Here is an 18,995-nt window from a genome sequence, read left to right as displayed (position 1 = left end):
GTCACCACAGATGTGCAAGTTGAGCCCGAGCAAGCAAATTAAAGGAAGACCACAGACAGAACTGGAGCATTTGATAGCAAAAGAGGCTGAGTTCATGGCCTCAGCTGCCCCTTCCACATGCTGTCTGACAGGTAGTGAGCTCCCCGTCACTCCACATATTCAAGCAAAGCTTGGAAGACCCACCCCCCTTCTCTCCCTCCATCAGAATGCTGCAGGGGCATTTCCTGCACTGAGGGAGTTTTCGTTTAATGACATCCCTTCTATGTGGCTCTATGATGCCAAATAAACTAGAAGGTTTCATCTGAAGGGTTCTAATGATTCTGTTTTCCAATATGTTACCACCAATACAAGTCTCTACTGATTCATCAACACGAAATAGGCACTTCACTTTTTCTCCTAAAGTCTTACGTGTGTTTATTTTTCTGATTTAACATCTTTCTTTTTCTCCCCTTAGCCATCAAGTACTCAGCCCCCTCTGCAAACTGCCTTGAACATAATACATCCATGGGGGAAGACAAACTTTAGGCAGGCAGTGCCCATCTCAGTCCCAGCTATGAAAAAGGAGAAGGAAATGAGAGCAATTCCCCAAATGGAAGGAAAAATCTATGCCCAGAACAATTCTGCTCAGCTGCTTGCTCCACTGATTTCATGAAGCATGCCTGGCAGGGTGAAGGGCTTTCATTGCCCTTCTGGGGATCAACATGAAAATGGACACACAACCTCTGCTGGCAGGCCTGTTGTGACAGATGACGGACAGGACTGCTGTGCTCTGGGTCTCCTTGTTGCCACAGATTCTTGTGGGCTTCAGGCCAACAAGTCAGATGGAGGAGCAAGCCCTGGTGGCTGGCTGGACACAGGGGCAAGTCACTTTCCTGCTGTCCAAATGGTTCTCTCAAGGGCCTTTTATTTCATTCTGACTGCTCATCTGAGGTGATCAACAGTGAGAAGGAGGGAAGAAACTCCCAGAGCGCCCCAAAGCAAGCCCCAGACCACTGTGAGGTATGAGGTGGGGAAGCTGAGAGGCCTGAGGTCTCCAGGGCCTGTCTTGTCTTCTAGGGCAGGGGCAACAGATAAATCCTGAAGTTATAAGACTCTGAAGAACAGCCTCTAGAAACAGCCCCAGAAGACCCCATCTTGCTCAGGGTCTTTTGGGTAAGACCTGTACAGAAAATCTTCTCTGGAGTTTGGAGTACAGCAGAGCCTTTCTGGGGGGACGGTGCAGGGGGCAAAGGTGACTCAGGACCCACAGGAGTACTCTGGAACCCAAGTCAGGGCCTAGGGGGCATCTTAGAAGCCTTGGGGCAAATCAGAGAGAGGTTTCTCCTCTGGGAGGAGAAATTTCTGAAAGACACCCCGTCTGGGCCCTTTCTGAAGGACTCCACTCCTCAAGGCCCTTGAAACAAACAAACTCCAAGAACTTGGCTCAAAGATCCGATCACAGGCCGGAAATTCACCTCCTGTCCCTGATGCCAACACCCTTGTGTCGTGCAGAAAGTGCGCAACTGCCCTTGGCAGCCTTGGCTCAGGCCACGGAACAATGCAGAATGAGGAAGAGGCCTTTCTTCCTGTTCCCCCACAATCCCAGAAGGTGCCTCAGGACTGGAGGTTGGGGAGCTTTTTGGAAACGCAGCATTCTCAGATGGGTAGTGGCAGGAGTGGGTGGGGCATGTTGGGGAGGGGGCTGCTGTGTGCCTTCATACAGCTCTGTGGACAGGAGACGTGGACGAGTGGGCGTCAGGGCCAGAGAGGAAGGACTGAGTGGCCACACCATGTGATTGCAGCTGCTGAGAATTCCATGGGCAAGGATGGTGTATCATTTAGGACTTCCAGAAATAACTGGAGCTCACTCAGAGGGGTCCCTTATTTTAAGTCTTCCCTGATTTGTCCCTTGCTTCTGGGCCTTTCCCACTCCCCTAGGCCTGTCTCTGCCACTGTACACAACATAGTAAATGGGAACTGTTTGTTTACTTAGGTTTTCAATCTACACTGCCAGCTCCCCGAGGACCATGATCTGTGTCTAGCAGGTGCCTGGGAATGTTATCATATGAATGAATGAATTGTGGGAACAAGAGTGCTGAGCAGAGCCAGGGGTTGGAGTGGCCCACATGTGGGGTGTCTGGAAGGGAGGCCATCATCTGCTTATTGGCTCAGGAGTCTGGGGAGTCCCTGGTTCCCCACTCAGCCCCCTCCTCTGGAAGGGAGTTGGGGGTGGGGAGGCCACTGTCATCAAGTGGGCATCTGTACCCCATCCAGGACTCCAGTTGGCCCAACCAGGCCCTGTGACAGCCAGTCCCTGTGGCCCTCTCCTTGAGCTGGTCTGGACCTGCCAGGCAAGGCCACCGCCAAACCCTGTGGGTATCTCCTAGTCCAGCCTTCCTGCTCTCTTCTGAAATCACAAAGCATGTTACCATGGCCAGCCATGAGAGCCCACCTGCAGAAACAGCCCCAAACCAACATTATTACATTGTTTTACTTCCCAACTGCCTCAAAAAGAAATCCCCATGCAACAACAACAACAAAACCACAGATTTATGGCCTTTTAACTAAAAATATTCCATTAATTCCTACCAGACTTGAATTTACAGGGAGACCAAGTGGGTGTTCCTAGGCAGCCTTTACCTTTCTAGTTAGAGTTAGAAAATCCCGGTACCTCTAGGAGGGCAGGAAGAGGGCATCACACTCCCCAGTCCAGTGTCTGGGCCTCCCCTGCCCCACCCCTGCCTAGCTGCCACCCATCTGAGCAGAGTGAAGAGGCTGAGGGGTGCTTTGGGACTCGAACCCCACCCTGCCAGCTGTGACGGAACCGCCCTGCTTCCCGAGGTTCGAGGGTGGGGGCCACACTCCAGTGTCTTCCAGCCCAGGAGCTCCTTCCCTCCCACAGCTGGGCCCCAGGAGACCAGGCTTCTGGTGCTTCCATTTATCTTACACAACCAGTCTCCAAGAGACAAACACAAAAATAAAGCATCAGGTACTAATCTTATCCCTGCCCTTCCAAGTGCGGTCTGGGGATGTGGCATCAGCATTCCCTGAGTGTGTGTCAGGAATGCACAGGCCCCCTTCTAGACCCGCTGCATTCCATCCAGACCCCGAGGTGGCTCAGTGCACACTGAGCAGCACTGTCTGTGCATGCAGGAGCTGGGATGGGAGCCACCCTTTGGCAAGGGGAGGAGGGTTGGGGCAGATAGGAACCGGAAGGAGACAGGGAGGGCCTCTGGGATGCTGATAAAGTCCAGCTTCTTGATTTGGATCCTGGATTCACAGTTGAGTTCAGTTTGTGAAAATTCGCTGAGTGCCATGCTTATAATATACATACTTTTTTTTAGTAGAAAAATAGATAAAAGAGTTAGGGTGGTCAGCAAGTAGAGGCAGCTGGGAGCTAAAGCTGAGCCATGCTCTTCTGAGCATCCCTCAGGGCAGCCCTGGGCCGAACTGGCTTCTTAGGCCAGATTCCAACCACTACATGGCTGCAGCATCCTCAGAGGTCCCGTCTGTGTCATTCTTACCTCCCTTGCTGCCTGCCCCAAAGCCCCTTTCAGCACTCAAGGTGGCAGAGGCAACCACCAGCTTGGCTTTGACTTAGGCAGGACCCAAGTCTGTTCGTGCCCCAGTTTTGGTAGAGCAAGGCCGCAGAAGGCTAGAAGTTGCCGTGGGTACCTACATCAAACTGGCCAGCATCAACCGGTTTTCCCAGCCTCTTCTTTTTTTATTTTTTTTTTGAGACAGGGTCTCCCTCTGTCATCCGGGCTGCAGTACAGTGGCACGATCTTGGCTGACTGCAACCTCTGCTTCCCAGGTTCAAGTGATTCTCCTGCCTCAGCCTCCTGAGTAGCTGGGACTATAGACGTCTGTCACCACGCCTGGATAATCTTTGTAATTTTAGTAGAGATGGGATTTTACTATGTTGGCCAGGCTGGCCTTGAACTCCTGACCTTAGGTGATCCACCCACCTCAGCTTCCCAAAGTGCTGGGATTACAGGCATCAGCCACCGCCTTCCAGCCTCTTCATCCCAAGTTTGCTCTGCTTTATCAGTGTCTCTCTTAATGGTATCCAGAAGTGAACACAATTATCCAGACATAGTCCCATCATTCGTTCATACATAATGATAACAGCTAAGATGTATGAAGCCTTACTGTGTGACAGGCACTAGGTACTTTACACACATAATCTCATTTAATCCTCACAACCCTATTATTATCATCCCCATTTTACAGAAGAGGAAACTAAGGTTAAGAGATGTTAAATAGGGTAAACAAAAACCACTGAATTGTACACATTAAAAGGGCAAAATTTATGGTATGTGGATTATATCTTAATTAAAAAAAATCTGAGACAAAAATTTTGGTAATATTGGCTAAGTGGTTACCAGATCCCTAAGAACTTAGTTGACTGTTTTTTTTTTTTCCTTTTCTGGTATAAGCCAGCTCATAAAAATTCAGAATATTATTGATTTCTAATGAAACATCTCAGTCATCTTTGTGGTCCAACAGAGCTAGTTTTAAACTTCTTCCCTGCTGCCTAGCAGTGTGTGACAGGGCTTCAGTTTTCTGTTCCATCAGGTGGGGACAGTGAACTTGGCCTTGTCAGGTGGTCACGAAGGAAAGGCTGCCTCTGGCTGAAAGCTGGCCTTGGTGAATCGCAGAGGCTGAGGGCACAGGCTCAGGGAGTTAACATGAAGCTGTTGACTACCCCACGCCCAGGAATGCTTCTGAGAGCCCAGGAAGCTGTGTGAGGCCCACGCTGGGATCTAAGGTCCACCTGGAACCTCCTCATCCTCTCTGCAAAGTCCCTTCTTACTCCTCCCACACTTGGAGCTGGGGTTTCTGCCTCAGATCCACAAGGAAGGCAAGTGCTTTTTCTCATCCCCACCTGCCGGGCTCCTTGTCTGGGCGGACAGGGGCTGGGATCCCAGAGCTGGGTCAGCTCAGCTGCGGGGGTCCATCCCTCCCCCCTGGCACTGGGGCCCTGGCCCACGCCCAGCACCGTCCTTGCAGACAGCTCCATGTCCATAGGGGCCACGTTGCTATGGTGACTCCACTACCCACACAGTGTCCAGGGAGACAGCACGGGGTATAGCTGGAGCTGTTCTCAAGACTTGCAGAAACCGGCACTGACAGGCTGGGAAGATTCTGGAAAGGGTCAGAGGGAGTGGGGGATGGGAACTAAGAGAAGCTGCGTCCCTAGCAGTAGCACTGTGTGTGTGTGAATCTGTGTGCATGCACTCACACATGCACCCACCCTCGTCTGAGCAGAGGTGTAGCCCCTAGAGAGGCCTAATCTTGTGACTGTCGTAGGTTTCTGTCTGAGGTGGTATTCATGGTCTCTCACTGTGTTAAGCTGCTATATTGAAAACTAAAAGGGAGAAAAAAGCGGCATGTATATGGCAGCAGAGCAGACAAAACTGTGACTTCGGCTGCACCATGTCTGAACCTGGCCTCATGGTCTACCTTGTCCCCTGTCCTTTAAGATTTACAGAACCCAGTGTGGGACACCAGGAAATTACACTGTGACGAGGATGCAAGGTGACAAGCTGTGATGCCTATCCCTCCTCCTACATCCCTCCATGCAGCACTCTCCCTGAGTTCCAGGCAGCTTGTCTGAATCGTCTTGTTTAACCCACACTGCAATCCTGCAGAGGGAAAACTGTTAGGCTCATTTTACAGATGAGAAAACTGAGGTTAAGTCACTTGCCGCGGTCAGGAGCTAGTAAGTGGAGGAGGTGGCAGTCGAATGCAGGCTGTTGTTGGAAGACCCGTGATCACTACAACATACAGACCTGCTTCTCCTTGCAGCTCCCCACTCGGTGGGAGTTTTTTGGGAGCAGCCTTCTAGGTCTGAAGAACAGAATCCATGGCACCACGTGAAATTAAGGAGCTGCCCACCCTGGAATAGCAGGTGGAATACAACCCAAATTGTACCCATCGGGCACTGGTACTTAGGCCGTAAATTCAAGAGCTTTCACTTCCTCTTCCTGGGCGATATTGAGAATTAGTAAATAAATGGCCCCAGCCCTAACCCATGTACACATCTGTGCTGACCCAATTCAGTCCGGGGTAGATAATCTATGCCTTTTCCCCACAGTCATGCATGTGGACTCCCCTTTGCGGAGCTTCTAAAACAGCCTTGACTGCAAATAAATTAATTCTCAGGGGTGGCAAGAACTGGGCCCTAACATCTTTTCGGGCCCTCATCTTCAGAGCCGATGCTGATTTGTAAAGCGCTTTATGATTTATTCATACCAGCCTTCCCCAGCTTCCCAGGACAACCTTCCCCTCACACAAATGAGCGTGACTCCCAGAACAGAATGTCAGGCTTCATTAAAAAGAAAAGCCCTGGGTGTGGGGGATGTCCCTGTTTTTGCTCCCTAGCCTGCGTCACCCTGTGGTTGTCAAATTCAGGTCAAACTTGAGAAAGCACCTGTGCTTTCATAGCCTTTGGCTTGTGAACAAGGCAAGATGTCAGGAACTTATTTCTGGGAAGGAGAGAGTTTCTAAAGGTGGGGCAGCCCTTCATGTCTGCTGCAGGAATCTCTGCAGTGAAGACTGAATGCCTCAGGACACCTGAGGCATTCCCAGGACACCTGAGGCATTCCCAGGACACCTGAGGCATTCCCAGGACACCTGAGGCATTCCCAGGTGTCCAATAGCAAGTGATGAGGAGATGGGCAGAGTGGCCCCTGGGAAGGACTGGGGCCATGGCAGAACGAGGGTAGGGTTTTGCTCCACTGGTTCTCAACCCGGGGAACAAGGCAAGCTCCTTGCCTCTCAGGGATGCCGGTGAGAAACTGGAGTTACCAAACTTGCCCCCAGTATCTTTTTTTTTTTTTTGAGACAGAGTCTTGCTTTGTCGCCCAGGCAGGAGTGCAGTGGCATGATCTCGGCTCACTGCAAGCTCCGCCTCCCAGGTTCACGCCATTCTCCTGCCCGGTGGCACCCGCCACCTCGCCCGGCTAATTTTTTGTATTTTTAAGTAGAGACGGGGTTTGCCATGTTGGCCAGGTTGGTCTTGAACTCCTGGCCCCAGGTGATCTACCCGCCTCGGCCTCCCAAAGTGCTGGGATTATAAGCATGAGCCACTGTACCCAGCCCCAGTACCATTTCCATTACTGTAATCATCACAGTGTCCTAAAACTTGGGGAGGAAGCCTAAGCACAGATGGAAGAGAGAAATCCTGACTTTCCTCGTTTAACTTCATCAGGGTCCCTCAGCAGCAACCTTTTATTCAGGCCTCACCACTGCCCACGAAAGCTGACCACAAATAAATTGTATGCCCATGAAATTGTTAGGCATCTCAGGGCGCAAAAGTCATGCTGATGTAGGAATATCAGAGACTCAGTGGCCTTCACACTTCCACTAAAACTAGCAAGACTTCCATGTGCTTTGGTTATCATTCTCATGCCAGAAAGCCACCTTTTTTTTTTCTTTTTTCTTTTTTTTTGAGATGGAGTTTTGCTCTTGTGGCCCAGGCTGGAGTGCCATGGCGTGATCTCGGCTCACTGTAACCCCTGCCTCCCAGGTTCAAGCGATTCTCCTGCCCTCAGCCTCCTGAGTAGCTGGGATTACAGGCACGTGCCTCCACGCCTGGCTAATTTTGTATTTTTAGTAGAGACAGGGTTTCTCCATGTTGGTCAGGCTGGTCTTGAACTCCTGACTTCGGGTGATCTGCCTGCCTCAGCCTCTCAAAGTGCTGGGATTATAGGCGTGAGCCACTGCACCTTGCCCCAGGAGGCCATACTCTTTCGAGAACAACCCCACTGAACCACACCCACAAGGACTTTTGAGCAGCTCAGCTTCTTTGGAAGCTGACTGCAGGCACAGTGAAGCCAGGGACTTGCATCTTTTATATTCACCTTCTTCACTCCCAGAAGGGCAGAATAATGGGAATTAGTCTCATGCCAGAAGGCCACACTCTTTTGGTCTTTTGGTGGGAATGAGCCAGTGCCAGGCTTGGAATGAAAAACTCTTGAGTGGGAAGAGTGAACCAAGTGACCCTGGAGCACTGGGGTTTGACAGCCATGCAGGAGAGGAGAGGGGCCTGAACACATCACTGACCTCACTACCCCCTCAGTTACTGGGGACTCAACCACACACTTCTCAAGGCACTGCCCAATTGAGGATAAAGTAAATGTATCTGTAGACCTCTCCCTGGCTAGACAGCTCACAGTGAAGTTACTGGTAACAGGAACAACTTCTCGATGATGTGTAAGTCAGTCCAGTTTAATCATTCGCAGAAATCCAGGGAGCAAAATCCCCTAGACTGTAAGATCTCGGGGGGCTTCCCTTCTTTCCATGTGCTGTCCCAGAGCAGAGGGACTGGCCTGGACTCAGTCCTCAAAGTCTCGGGTGTGAGAGTGGGGACTTGCAGCACATTTAAAGGGTCCTTCATTTAAGCGTCCCTCACTGCTAGCCTTCAGCCCTCATCATCCAGCAGTGGGCAACACTGAGCCTTGTGAGCAACAAATGCAGTCTAAAAAAGGCTGCTTTGCAAAAAAGGGCCCACAGTGCTCTCAGCATCTTGAAAGAAAACAGCACCAACAAAGGAGTGGCTTTTGGATGAATCCACTCAGCACCTATCTTTTGACCATCCCCTCTAGCTCTGGTCTTCCAGGCAGGGGACTGGATGAATTACTGCATGTGGGACTCTAAAGAGACCCAGCTGGCTAACCCCATTTGGACAGATCATAGTCAATGTCCAGAAATACATCCCAACTGATTACTTTATTCTTAAAAAGTAAGTTTATGGTATTTTCAACTGAGAGTTAGTTCCATACAACTACTAAGTGATTGCTAATACATAACCCCCTTTAAAAAAATAACTAGGGAGGCCGAGGCGGGCAGATCACCTGAGGTCGGGAGTTCAAGACCAGCCTGACCAACATAGAGAAACCCCATCTCTACTAAAAATATAAAATTAGCTGGGCCTGGTGGCAGGCACCTGTAATCCCAGCTACTCAGGAGGCTGAGGCAGGAGAATCGCTTGAACCCAGGAGGCGGAGGTTGCAGTGAGCCGAGATCGCACCATTGCACTCCAGCCTGGGCAACAAGAGTGAAACTCCGTCTCCAAAAAAACCCAAAAAACAACAACAAAAAAAGGCATTTCTTTAGGCATTAAACTTTTTAACATGTTAATTAACTTTTAAAATAATCTTTCTAAAGTACAGTAAATTAGTTACACTGCTTTGGACTTCATTAAATATATATATATATATATCTCAATAGGGATGCTACAGCCCCCTTGGGGGCAACTGTTGGTTCTTGAATGTGAAGAAACATTACTCTTTTTTACGTATAAACCATGGATATATATATATAAAGTACACAAACAGATATACATTATATTTCTGGTATTAAACTTTCATAAGAGGAATCATTAGGAAGAAATGTCTAAAAATGCTCCTTAGGGGAACAATAAGGAAAAAACCATTTAAGAAAACACCGCTTAAATAGAAAATAACAATGATAGCTTTTACCATATAACTCAAAGTCAGACATACAAAGATCTATCATCATATTCTTTGATGGTTTTTGAGGTAGATGGGAGGATCTGTTCCTTCTTAAACTATCCTGACCCTGACTCTGACCCTTGGTGCTGATGCTTTTCAGGATGATAACTTTTTTCCCTCCTTTTCTATGTTACTCTGTCATTTCTCAGTGGGCTCTCTTCTAACAGTGGCCTGGTAAGTCCATTATCTTTTTTTTGAGACAGGGTCTTTCTCTGTTTCCCAGGCTGGGGCACAGTGACGCAGTCACAACTCACTGTAACCTTGATCTTTGGGCTCAAGCAATCCTACCTCCTCAGCCTCCTGAGAAGATGGGACTACAGGTGTACGCCAGCATGCCCGGCTAATTTTTTTGTATTTTTCGTAGAGACAGGGTTTCACCATGTTGCCCGGGCTGGAAGTCCATTATCTTAACTTTATAGGTGGTATTTATACCCGGTGCTGGCCTGACAGTAACACCGTTCTTCCCTGCTGAGTTCAAGAACTACTAAGTGGGTTGTTCCCTGCCTGTTCATGTATTTTCATGTATTTCTGGGTTTGCATCTGTGTTTTCGATGACTGAGGTCACCAAGGAAACTTTCTATCATATACCACTGGCTTATGCAGAATGACTTACGGTGCAAAGTGTTTCAAAGGTCTTTTCAGAGACAAAGGATCCATCAAGGCCAAAGAGAAATATGGAAGCATAGGAGAGCATCCCTCCAAGGATGATAAGGTTGTTCATGTATGGACTTGACATCTTTATCAGCCTGACAAGAGAAAGAGACAATAGATTTAACAGAACTGTTAATTTAGTTATTCCTTCAACAGGTATTTTCTTAACGCCTGCTAGATATATATTGTTGCTTAGGCTAGAGGGGAGAGAGAGAAAGAGAAATAAGCCATGGGGCCTCAGGGGACACATCAGCAGGAAGGCCCACATTTCTAGTCAGATTTCCCCAGCACCCAGGTGCTCACTCTGGAACCTTCCCCTTACAGAGAAATAATGAAAAGCTCTGGTTTCCTCTACCCCCCTCCCCACCTACTGTTTGTCCTTCACTAAAAGACCTCAGACAACTATATATTTCTAATTGTTGATTTCCCTGCCTCCTTTGTCAAGTTCACCTATTACTTCCCTAGGGACAGCTTGTCACATCAGCTTCTTCATCCATTAATTTTCAGTTTAAACAAAAGCATTAAGTCAACAGGTTTTTTTTTTTTTTTTTTTTTTTTTTCTGGAGCTGAGAACTCATGTCAAATCTAGAGAATGTGACATGTAACTTCAGCCACGTTCCCCACAGTGAGGAGGAAGTCCCATACCACACTCCCCAGCCTTGAGCAGACCGTGTCAAGGAGGCCTAACTGTGAGTCTCGAGGGCTGCTTAGGAAAGCTCGCACTGTTCTGTGCACAAAGACAGCCACATACGTGGGCAGGAATACCTCTCCCAGTCACTGGGGTGACAGAGGGAGACACCAGAGTCCCCATCCCACCTACTACCCATGTCTTCACTAGGCTGCAGTGGGGAGCACGGAGCATTCTTTATACTTCCAGACTCTGCATCCTTCTCTGTTATTTCCTCCCGGAACCCCGTGGTGGCCCCCAGCTGCCCAGCAAGCCAGGGTCATTAGTGAGCTGGTAGGTGCCTGGCTCCCCCAGCACAATCAGTTCAGAAGAGCTTCAGGTTTTAGGCACCCTGTGGTTGAGGGGCTCTTTTGCAGACTGTAATTACGGCCAATTGTTCCCCAACATTTTCCTTTGCATTCTGCAGTTCTGTTAACCCTCCACATTTTAAACATGCAAAAAGTCAAAGAGAGAGGGAAATAAGAAGCCTGCTGCTCTTCCTCTGTGAACTGCACCCCGGCTTTCAAGTTGGGAGCACGGGGTCCAGGGCTTAGACTCCGCCACTCCGTAAAAGTGACACCTTGACAAGTCACTTAGCCTGGCTCAATTTCCTCACCTGTACATGAGATAACTGATCCTGTTGCCTTGGACACATGTGAAGCTGAGATGACGTTGGGTTCCTGGAGGTCCTTTTGTAAACAGTGAACTACTTAGGTGCCTCCATTCTTATTACTACAGCAGTCAGGGGAGGGGAGAGCCTGGGGGTTGGGGCAGGCTTCCCAGAGGAGGTGGGCCTTATAGGATGGATTTAGGAAGAGAGAAGTAGGGGGAGGGATTGGGAACCATAGCAATATTTATTTTCTGTCTTTCTGCAGATTTTTCAATAGCCAAGCCTGTTAAAAAACAAAACAAAACAAAACAAAACAAAACAAAAAACTTCACCTGGATGCCGGCCTCTTGGAAAGAGTAATGGTAACTTTCCCCCAGGAGGCCAAGAGGGGGTAGTTAAGGAATTCAATGAGTTTAGTCTTATGATGGGGCAACTTGCTGTCCTGATGGGACTTCTCGAGGCATCTGGGCTGTCAATCTAACTTTGAGAGCTGATTATGTGCCCAGGCCTGTGCCAAGTGCTAAGAGGTATGTTCAGCATTTAAGGTTTGTATGGAGTGGATAAAAGTTGCCTCACTTTTTTTTCGTGGCAGTATATGTGCTATTTGTTGTAAGTAAAATAAAATAACAGGAGAAGAAAACTCTTTTCTGTTTTTCAGGAAGTAGGTTTGACCTAACCAATTGCTATCCAAAAAAGCCAAACAACAACAAAATAACCCCGGACACAGTGGCTCATGCCTCTAATTCCAGCAACTTGGGAGGCTGAGGCAGGAGGATCGCTTGAGGCCAGGAGTTTGAGAAAAGCCTAGGCAGCATAGTGAGACTGTCTCTTAAAAATAAATAAATAAATAAATAAATAATAATAAATAGATTAATTAAAAAACCAAGCACACATATAAAAGTCTAGAGCCTCCAAATTCCTTCTTTGCAAGCAGGCAGAAATTAAAAAATCTCAAAAACCAAAAAAACTGTTTTCTTCAGAATCAGACTTGTTCCTGACAGCCCACGAGTTCATGCAATGTGGCTTCTGGGCACCACGGCAGAGCCATGGCACCATATATGTGGTCACTGTGGCTGTCCCCATGACGGTCCATGCTCTGCACCCCTGCTCATTCCACAAAAAGGCTTGGGGCTGGGTTCGGGGATTTGCTATGGACACCAAAGAAGCGAAATGCACTTGGTAAAAACCACCGCCTGGAGTGGCGGCCTGTTCTACCCATGACTGACCAGAATAACTCAGTCAGCCTCCCTCCTCTGGAGAATTAACGGCATGTGGTGGGGAAAAGAAATTAAGACAAGAAACCAAGAAGACAGTCTGCCACGAGTGGACAGCAGCACTCCGTCGCTGAACTTCAGGGCTCTTCTCTGTGAAATGAAGAGTTATCTGGAGGGTCATTCAGGATGATGGAAGGCAGGGCTTCCTGGCCATAATGAACTGTACCAATGGGAGTCCATTCACTGGACTTTGTGACCCCCTTCAGTGGTGATTCCCAGCGATGCTAGGGGATAGGGGCAAAGAAGTTTGGGGAATTCTGTCTTCTATATCTCTCCTCCTGGACCTCCACAAAGTACAGGAGTATATCCAAAGCTCTGAGAAGGTCCATGGACTTGGACTCTTCGATTTTATTTAACTTCCTCAAACTTATTTGACTAAACTCCAGTGCAGCCAGCAGCCCGGCCTCTGTGTGTGTGTGTGTGTGTGTGTGTGTGTTTGTGTGCATGCACACACACATGCGTATTCACATGCATGTAACACCTACAACATCCTAGCAACTGAGTAACACTTTGGGAAACTGCCCTGCAGACTTCTGTGTCCCTGGGGAATCTGTCATGTGGCACTCCTATACTGTGTCCATAGGCTTGTCAATTCAGAAAGTGATATCACAGAGGAGGACCAGGGTGGCTTACTTCTGATTCCGGTTCTTGATGTTGAAGAAGAGAAAAGCACTGGCCATGATCATCCCGAGGATGGTGAGGGCAGAGAGGATGCTGTAGAGAGGTAGGGAGATCTTCCGCAGCTGCTCCAGGATGATGGTCTTGTCTTTTGGTGGTTCGGATCCTAGAGGATCAAGAGAAGACATCAGTGGGACCCAGTGCAAGTCATTCCCCAAGAACACCTTTGCCTTAGTGTCCCTGATATCCAGCCAAGCCCTGTGCACAAACTCTACACAAGGCACATCTATCCACTGGGTGAGCCAGATCCGGCGGTTGGCCAGTCTGCCCAACAGGGAGCCTGAGCCAGGACTTATTTCTTTCTCTAAATAGAATCAATAAAGGATTTGTGATGCATTTAACAGCCATTAGAAGACTAGAATTTGATTTGGTCTAATTACACTATTGAAAAACCATCACCATTTATCCCCCAAGGCAACAACGGCCTGGAAGCACAGGGCTGGGTGATGTGAGTGGGTACCACTGGGTGCCTTCGGGGATGAAGAACTTGGCTTTGGCCTCAAGATCTCTGCTCCTGCACATACACAATAAATGATCCCTCCTCAATAGGATGGACACCTTGCCTGTTGGTTCCATGGTGACACATATGTGTTTTGGCTGCAGAATTTCAGCTTCAATGTCATTGTGTTTTAAAAGCTCTATCTGGCTTTCTGTTTCCATAAGACTCTGAGTAACTGTGGGAGGCAGAAGCTACCTTCCTCTCCCTGCTGTGCCAGAACCGGCCTGGAACTGTGGGATTCCATTTCTCTATGTGACTGCAGAGGTGCACTGCTCATTCTTCAAGAGCACAAGGAACTCGGGGGAACCCTGAGGGTTTCAGAGCAAATCCATCTTTCAGTCCTGTTTTAGTTTTAGCAGGCATAGACTGGTTTGGGATGAGGGATTCAGGGACTCCCCCAGCTTCCTGCGAATCCCTCTTTCTTAGCTGCTATTTTAGGTCAGGTTTCTGCTGTGGAATTGTGAAACTTCAGGGCTTTTCTCTCCAGTAGGGGTATGTGGAATCAGCCAGATGTTACAGAGTAGCCAAGCCTGGGAATCTGGGAGCCCCACCAGGGTCCTAATTATGCCTCTCTTCCCAGGAGACAAGCAGGAAAGGGGCAGATGTGGCAGCAGGGAGTGAGAACTCCTCTGAACATCTGGGTTTAAAACACTGCTAGCAAGTTCAAATGTGTTTAGAAATATTCAGTGGCTTTGGCTGAGCGCGGTGGCTCATGCCTGTAATCCCAGCACTTTGGGAGGCCAAGGCTGGTGGATCACTTGAGGTCAGGAGTTCGAGACCAGCCTGGCCAACATGGAGAAATCCCGTCTCTACCAAAAATACAAAAATAGCTGGGTGTCTGGTGCACACCTGTAGTCCCAGCTACTCGGGAGGCTGAGGCAGGAAAATCGCTTGAACCCAGGAGATGCAGGCTGCAGTGAGCCAAGATTATGCCACTGCACTCCAGCCTGGGTGACACAGCAAGACTCCATCTCACAAAAAAAAAAAAAAAAAAAAAAAAAAAATAGAGAGAGAGCAAGCGAGAAACATTCAGTGGATTAAAAGAGTTTGAACCATCTAAGAAATTTAGGGAAGTTGCCAGGTTTGAAAACAGCGAGGAACCTGCTGTTAATGTGGTTAATGTGAAGCCTTAAGCAATTCCAAGTAAAGTAACATTTATAAGAAAAGTGGCATCAAGGGCCAAAAGTCTGGGCTAAAGCAGACACAAGGAGATGGAGGTAACATCATTTATTGCTTCCAGAAGTGAAAGCTCACCATCTGGAAGCTTCTTCCCCCTCTGTCCATCATCCTTCCCCAAACACCTGGCTCAGGTGCCTTCTGGCTACCAAATGCAAGAACAGTCCTGGGGCCTCTGTGAGTTCCTGGCTGGAAACAAGCCCCTCTATGGGCACTGAGAAAGAAGACTGAGGTTTGGTTCACAGGTGATATGCTCACTACTGGGTTTGGGGCCTATTGTGTAGAAACAACTCCAGAAAATTGACAATAGACAACAGAAAGTTGTCTCCTTCTTACTCCTTCTTCTCTTCCTGCAAAATGATGGCTCCATAAGGGGTATCTTAATTAAGACTTTGTGGAAACGAAATGCTTGGTTTATCATGAATATTAGTAACAGCAGAAGTCCTGAGTTTTCTTTCTTGCTTTTCATCTGGTCCATTCATTCATTATTCATCCATTCATTGCCATTCACTCATTCATTCATCATTAATGATGATTAATCACAATTAATAATCAACTCCCATCTCTCAGGCCTGGGACTGAGCACCAATGATACAAAGATGAAAAATACACTGTCCCTGCCTTCAGGGAACTTACACACTAGCCATAGGAAAAAAGAAAAAAGCACTAATAAGCAATCCTATTTATTGAATGCCTATGACAGGCTAAGCAAGATATAGAGATTTTCCCACTTGATCCACCCAACAGCCTCATGGGTAGTTAAGATTATTCCCATTTGACAGAGGGGGGCAATGGTTTTCTAGGTGTTAAGTGGCTCTTACAGCTAGTAAGTGGCAGGATTTGAACTCAGATCTGCCTAACCCTGAAGCTTATCATCTAACTACTACACAAACTGCTGCCAGTGATGCTGGGGCCCAGGTGATGTGATAACATCAGACAGGAGGCCTGAGCGCAAGCAAAGTACAGTCCTGCCTGACGGGGTCAGGAAATGCTACAGAAAGGAGGCAATGAAGGAGCTGAGTCTCGAAGGATGAGTAGAGTAGTTGGCTATTGGCCAGAAGATGAGAAGGAAAGGGCATCCTGGGCAGAAGGCACAGCATGAGCCAAGGCCCAGTGGTGTTGCAGGACAGTTGAGGAACTGTAAGCAGTTTAGTTGGGGGGATCTGAGAGAGGAGACAGAGAAGGGAGGAGGGGTCCCTTCATGGAGGCCTTGGGGCCACAGCTCAGAGTGAGGTCCCCTCGCTCTGAGCAGTGGGGACGTGCGGGCTCTGAGCAGAGGTGGCATCTTAAGCCTGGCATGACAGCAAGGGCACTTTGGCTGCTGAGGGCAGAATGGACTTGAGGAGGGAAGGCTAGCATAGCAGTGAGAAGCCTCACTGGGGGCTAGTGTAGGGGTCCGAGTGAGCGGGGCTGAGAGCAGAACCCAGGCCAGGTGTGGATAGAAGACCTGGGCTCTGCCCTGACCTTCCTGGGCTCTGTGTTCAGAGGCTGATTATTCATGGTCTGGGTAGTGGGGAAGGTCTGAGAAGCAGGAAGTAGGCCTGGCACAGCTGCTTCCTGTGTTCTCTCAGCCTGGGGGCAGAGCCCGGGGCTGAAAGGCAGGGCCTGGGCATCACCAATGAAGACCTGGTACCCTCTGACTGTTGTTTAGCCACTGTCCTGGCTACTGGTCCCTGCCCCACCAAATTCGTGTTTTTCCTGTAAGTTGTGTTTTGTGTCTTTTATTTGTTTGGCGCTTGAATCTTTTCTTCAATTTGTAAACCCTGAGTCCTCATTCAGTAAACCCTGATCTCCCCAGTCCGATAGCAGACATGCCGATCTTGGGGATCAGAGCTCTGGTGGTTACAACAGGCTGTGTGAATTTGGGGTGTCACCCTTGAGGTAATACGTGACGATATGTCCGGTGACAGCTCCCTCAGTTGGGATAGGGAGGCTCACCTGAGTGTGGAGACCACTCTGGTTCTCAGAGGCTGACTGGAGTTTTGCTTTGCAATGTTCTCAAGGCTGAATCCCTCAGGTCCAGTGGAAATATAGGAACATGACAGAGTCTAATCAAAGGGCCTGCGGAAGAGCCTTCTCTAGTGCCCTTGCTTTCAAGAAGGAACTTAAAAGCTCCTGGCACAGAAAGCCAGCTGTCCCAATTTCTGCTGACCCAGTGGAATCAAAGTAACAATATGGATGTGGCAGCTCTCTCTATTGCTATTCAGTGACTAGACTGTCTGTTTGTCCATCCGTCCATCCACTGTCCATCTGTCTACTCATCCACTCACCCTCCTATACATCTATCTATACACTACCCATTCATCCATCCACTTGATCAATTCATCCATCCATCTACCCAGCCATCCATCTGTCCACCCATCTACCTGTCCATCTATCCACTCACCCACCCACCCAACCCACCCACCTATCCATCTATCCATCCATCCGCCCATTCACACACCCATCCATGCATCCACACAAACAACCATCCATCCATACATCCATACATCCATCCACCCATCCATCCACACACCCACTCATCCACCCAACCATCCATCCATCCATCCATCCATCCATCCATCCATCCATCCATCCACTTGATCAATTCATTTTGTCATTAAATACCACCAAGTCTCCAACACGCATCAGACCTTGGCTGGTGCCAGGAATTTAAAGTTAAATAGGATCCAGTCAGGGGCTCATAGCTAAATCACCTAGTAATATCAATGTAAAGTGACAGTGGCCATAAGAGAGGCAGAGAAAAAAGACTGGAAGCAAAGAGAAGGGAGTCATTAGCTCAGTTGGATGGCAATTAAGGAAGACTGCACAGAAGAGGTGTCATTTGAGCTGGTTATAGAAGCTGAAGAGGAGTTCTCTAGCAGAGGAGAAGAAATAATCTTCTAGGAAAAGCAGCAGATAGACAGGCCTTATTGCCAACTCAGTCAAACCCTTTGCCAGAGGAGAAGATTCACCTAAATTTAGCAGGGCTACATTTAAAAAGAATTACTCCTGGCCATCCAATGGTTTAAACACCTCAGTGTGCACTTCATACAAACTCTAGTGACCCATGCCAGGTGCTGGAGCCCATACAAGTGATTGGAGCCCTGTGCTCAATGATTGAGTGTATGTGTTGAGGATGTTCCCTTGACCCCATGAAGCCAAGGATGCTGAGCTTGTCCCTAACCCTTAGGCAATGTCCAGGCTTGGGAGCAACTGGGCAGGCCCCTTCCTCTGAGAAGCCCACCTGCCTTACCTTGGAACCTGATGGTGTCATTGATGATCTCCAGTGTGTCGGCCACAGCGTTGTACTCTCCCACCTTCACCTCCCTGCTGTCTGTGGGGAGCAAAAGACAGTGGCCAGTTAGACTGGGATCTGGGTTTGTGTCTGGGTGCTCCTATTCCAGGCTCTTGCTCCCCTCACAGGCCCTGAATATATTCTTGCAGGCTTCCCTTTCTCCAATGCCTCTTCTGGTTAGAATCACAAAACTTCTAACCTGATCTAGGCTGGAACAGTCTCTTGTATTGTCTCTGTCTATCAACTGGTTGTCCATCCTTTGCTTCACACCTCAAAGATGGGGAGCCCAGGCTCCCTACAACTGTACTCTGTCTGGTACCAAGTTCTTCCTGGTCACTGAGCTGAAATGTTTCCCTGTAACATTCCCCCTGCTCAACTGGCTCTGCCCTCTAGAACCACACAGACCACTTTTGCTCCATGTTCCCTAGGATAGGCCCAGATACTTGAAGACAAAGACAGGTCAGTCTGCTGATACCACCTCCCAACTCATCTTTACAGAACAGCACTTCAATCTCCCTGCTCCCCCACCCCAGCCCCTCCTTTGGACACATTACGCAAAGTCAGTCTTTCTGTAGAGTGTAGACCCAAGGACTGACCAGTGCACTTTTGGCATGATTTGGTCAGCAGCAAGTAGAGGCCACCATCCCCTCCCTCATTCTGGAG

The 18,995-nt window shown here is 48.6% G+C and overlaps 1 protein-coding gene across 1 annotated transcript in view; it reads right to left on the bottom strand.

Annotated features, from left to right (window-relative positions):
- The window catches only part of GABBR2 (gamma-aminobutyric acid type B receptor subunit 2), a 414,624-nt gene that overhangs the window by 85,298 nt on the left and 310,331 nt on the right, over nucleotides 1-18,995 (bottom strand). Inside the window, exons 9-11 of the mRNA XM_003260548.2 lie at nucleotides 18,291-18,371; nucleotides 13,336-13,486; nucleotides 10,114-10,246 (exon numbers count right to left, since the gene is read on the bottom strand). Coding sequence (XP_003260596.1) covers nucleotides 10,114-10,246; nucleotides 13,336-13,486; nucleotides 18,291-18,371 — 365 coding nt within the window. The remainder of the gene's footprint in view (nucleotides 1-10,113; nucleotides 10,247-13,335; nucleotides 13,487-18,290; nucleotides 18,372-18,995) is intronic.

The sequence above is a fragment of the Nomascus leucogenys genome, chromosome 1a (assembly GCF_006542625.1).
Source record: "Nomascus leucogenys isolate Asia chromosome 1a, Asia_NLE_v1, whole genome shotgun sequence".
NCBI lineage: Eukaryota > Metazoa > Chordata > Mammalia > Primates > Hylobatidae > Nomascus > Nomascus leucogenys.
The sequence above is the reverse complement of the archived record's forward strand: the minus strand, read 5'-3'. Positions and strand labels throughout refer to the sequence as shown.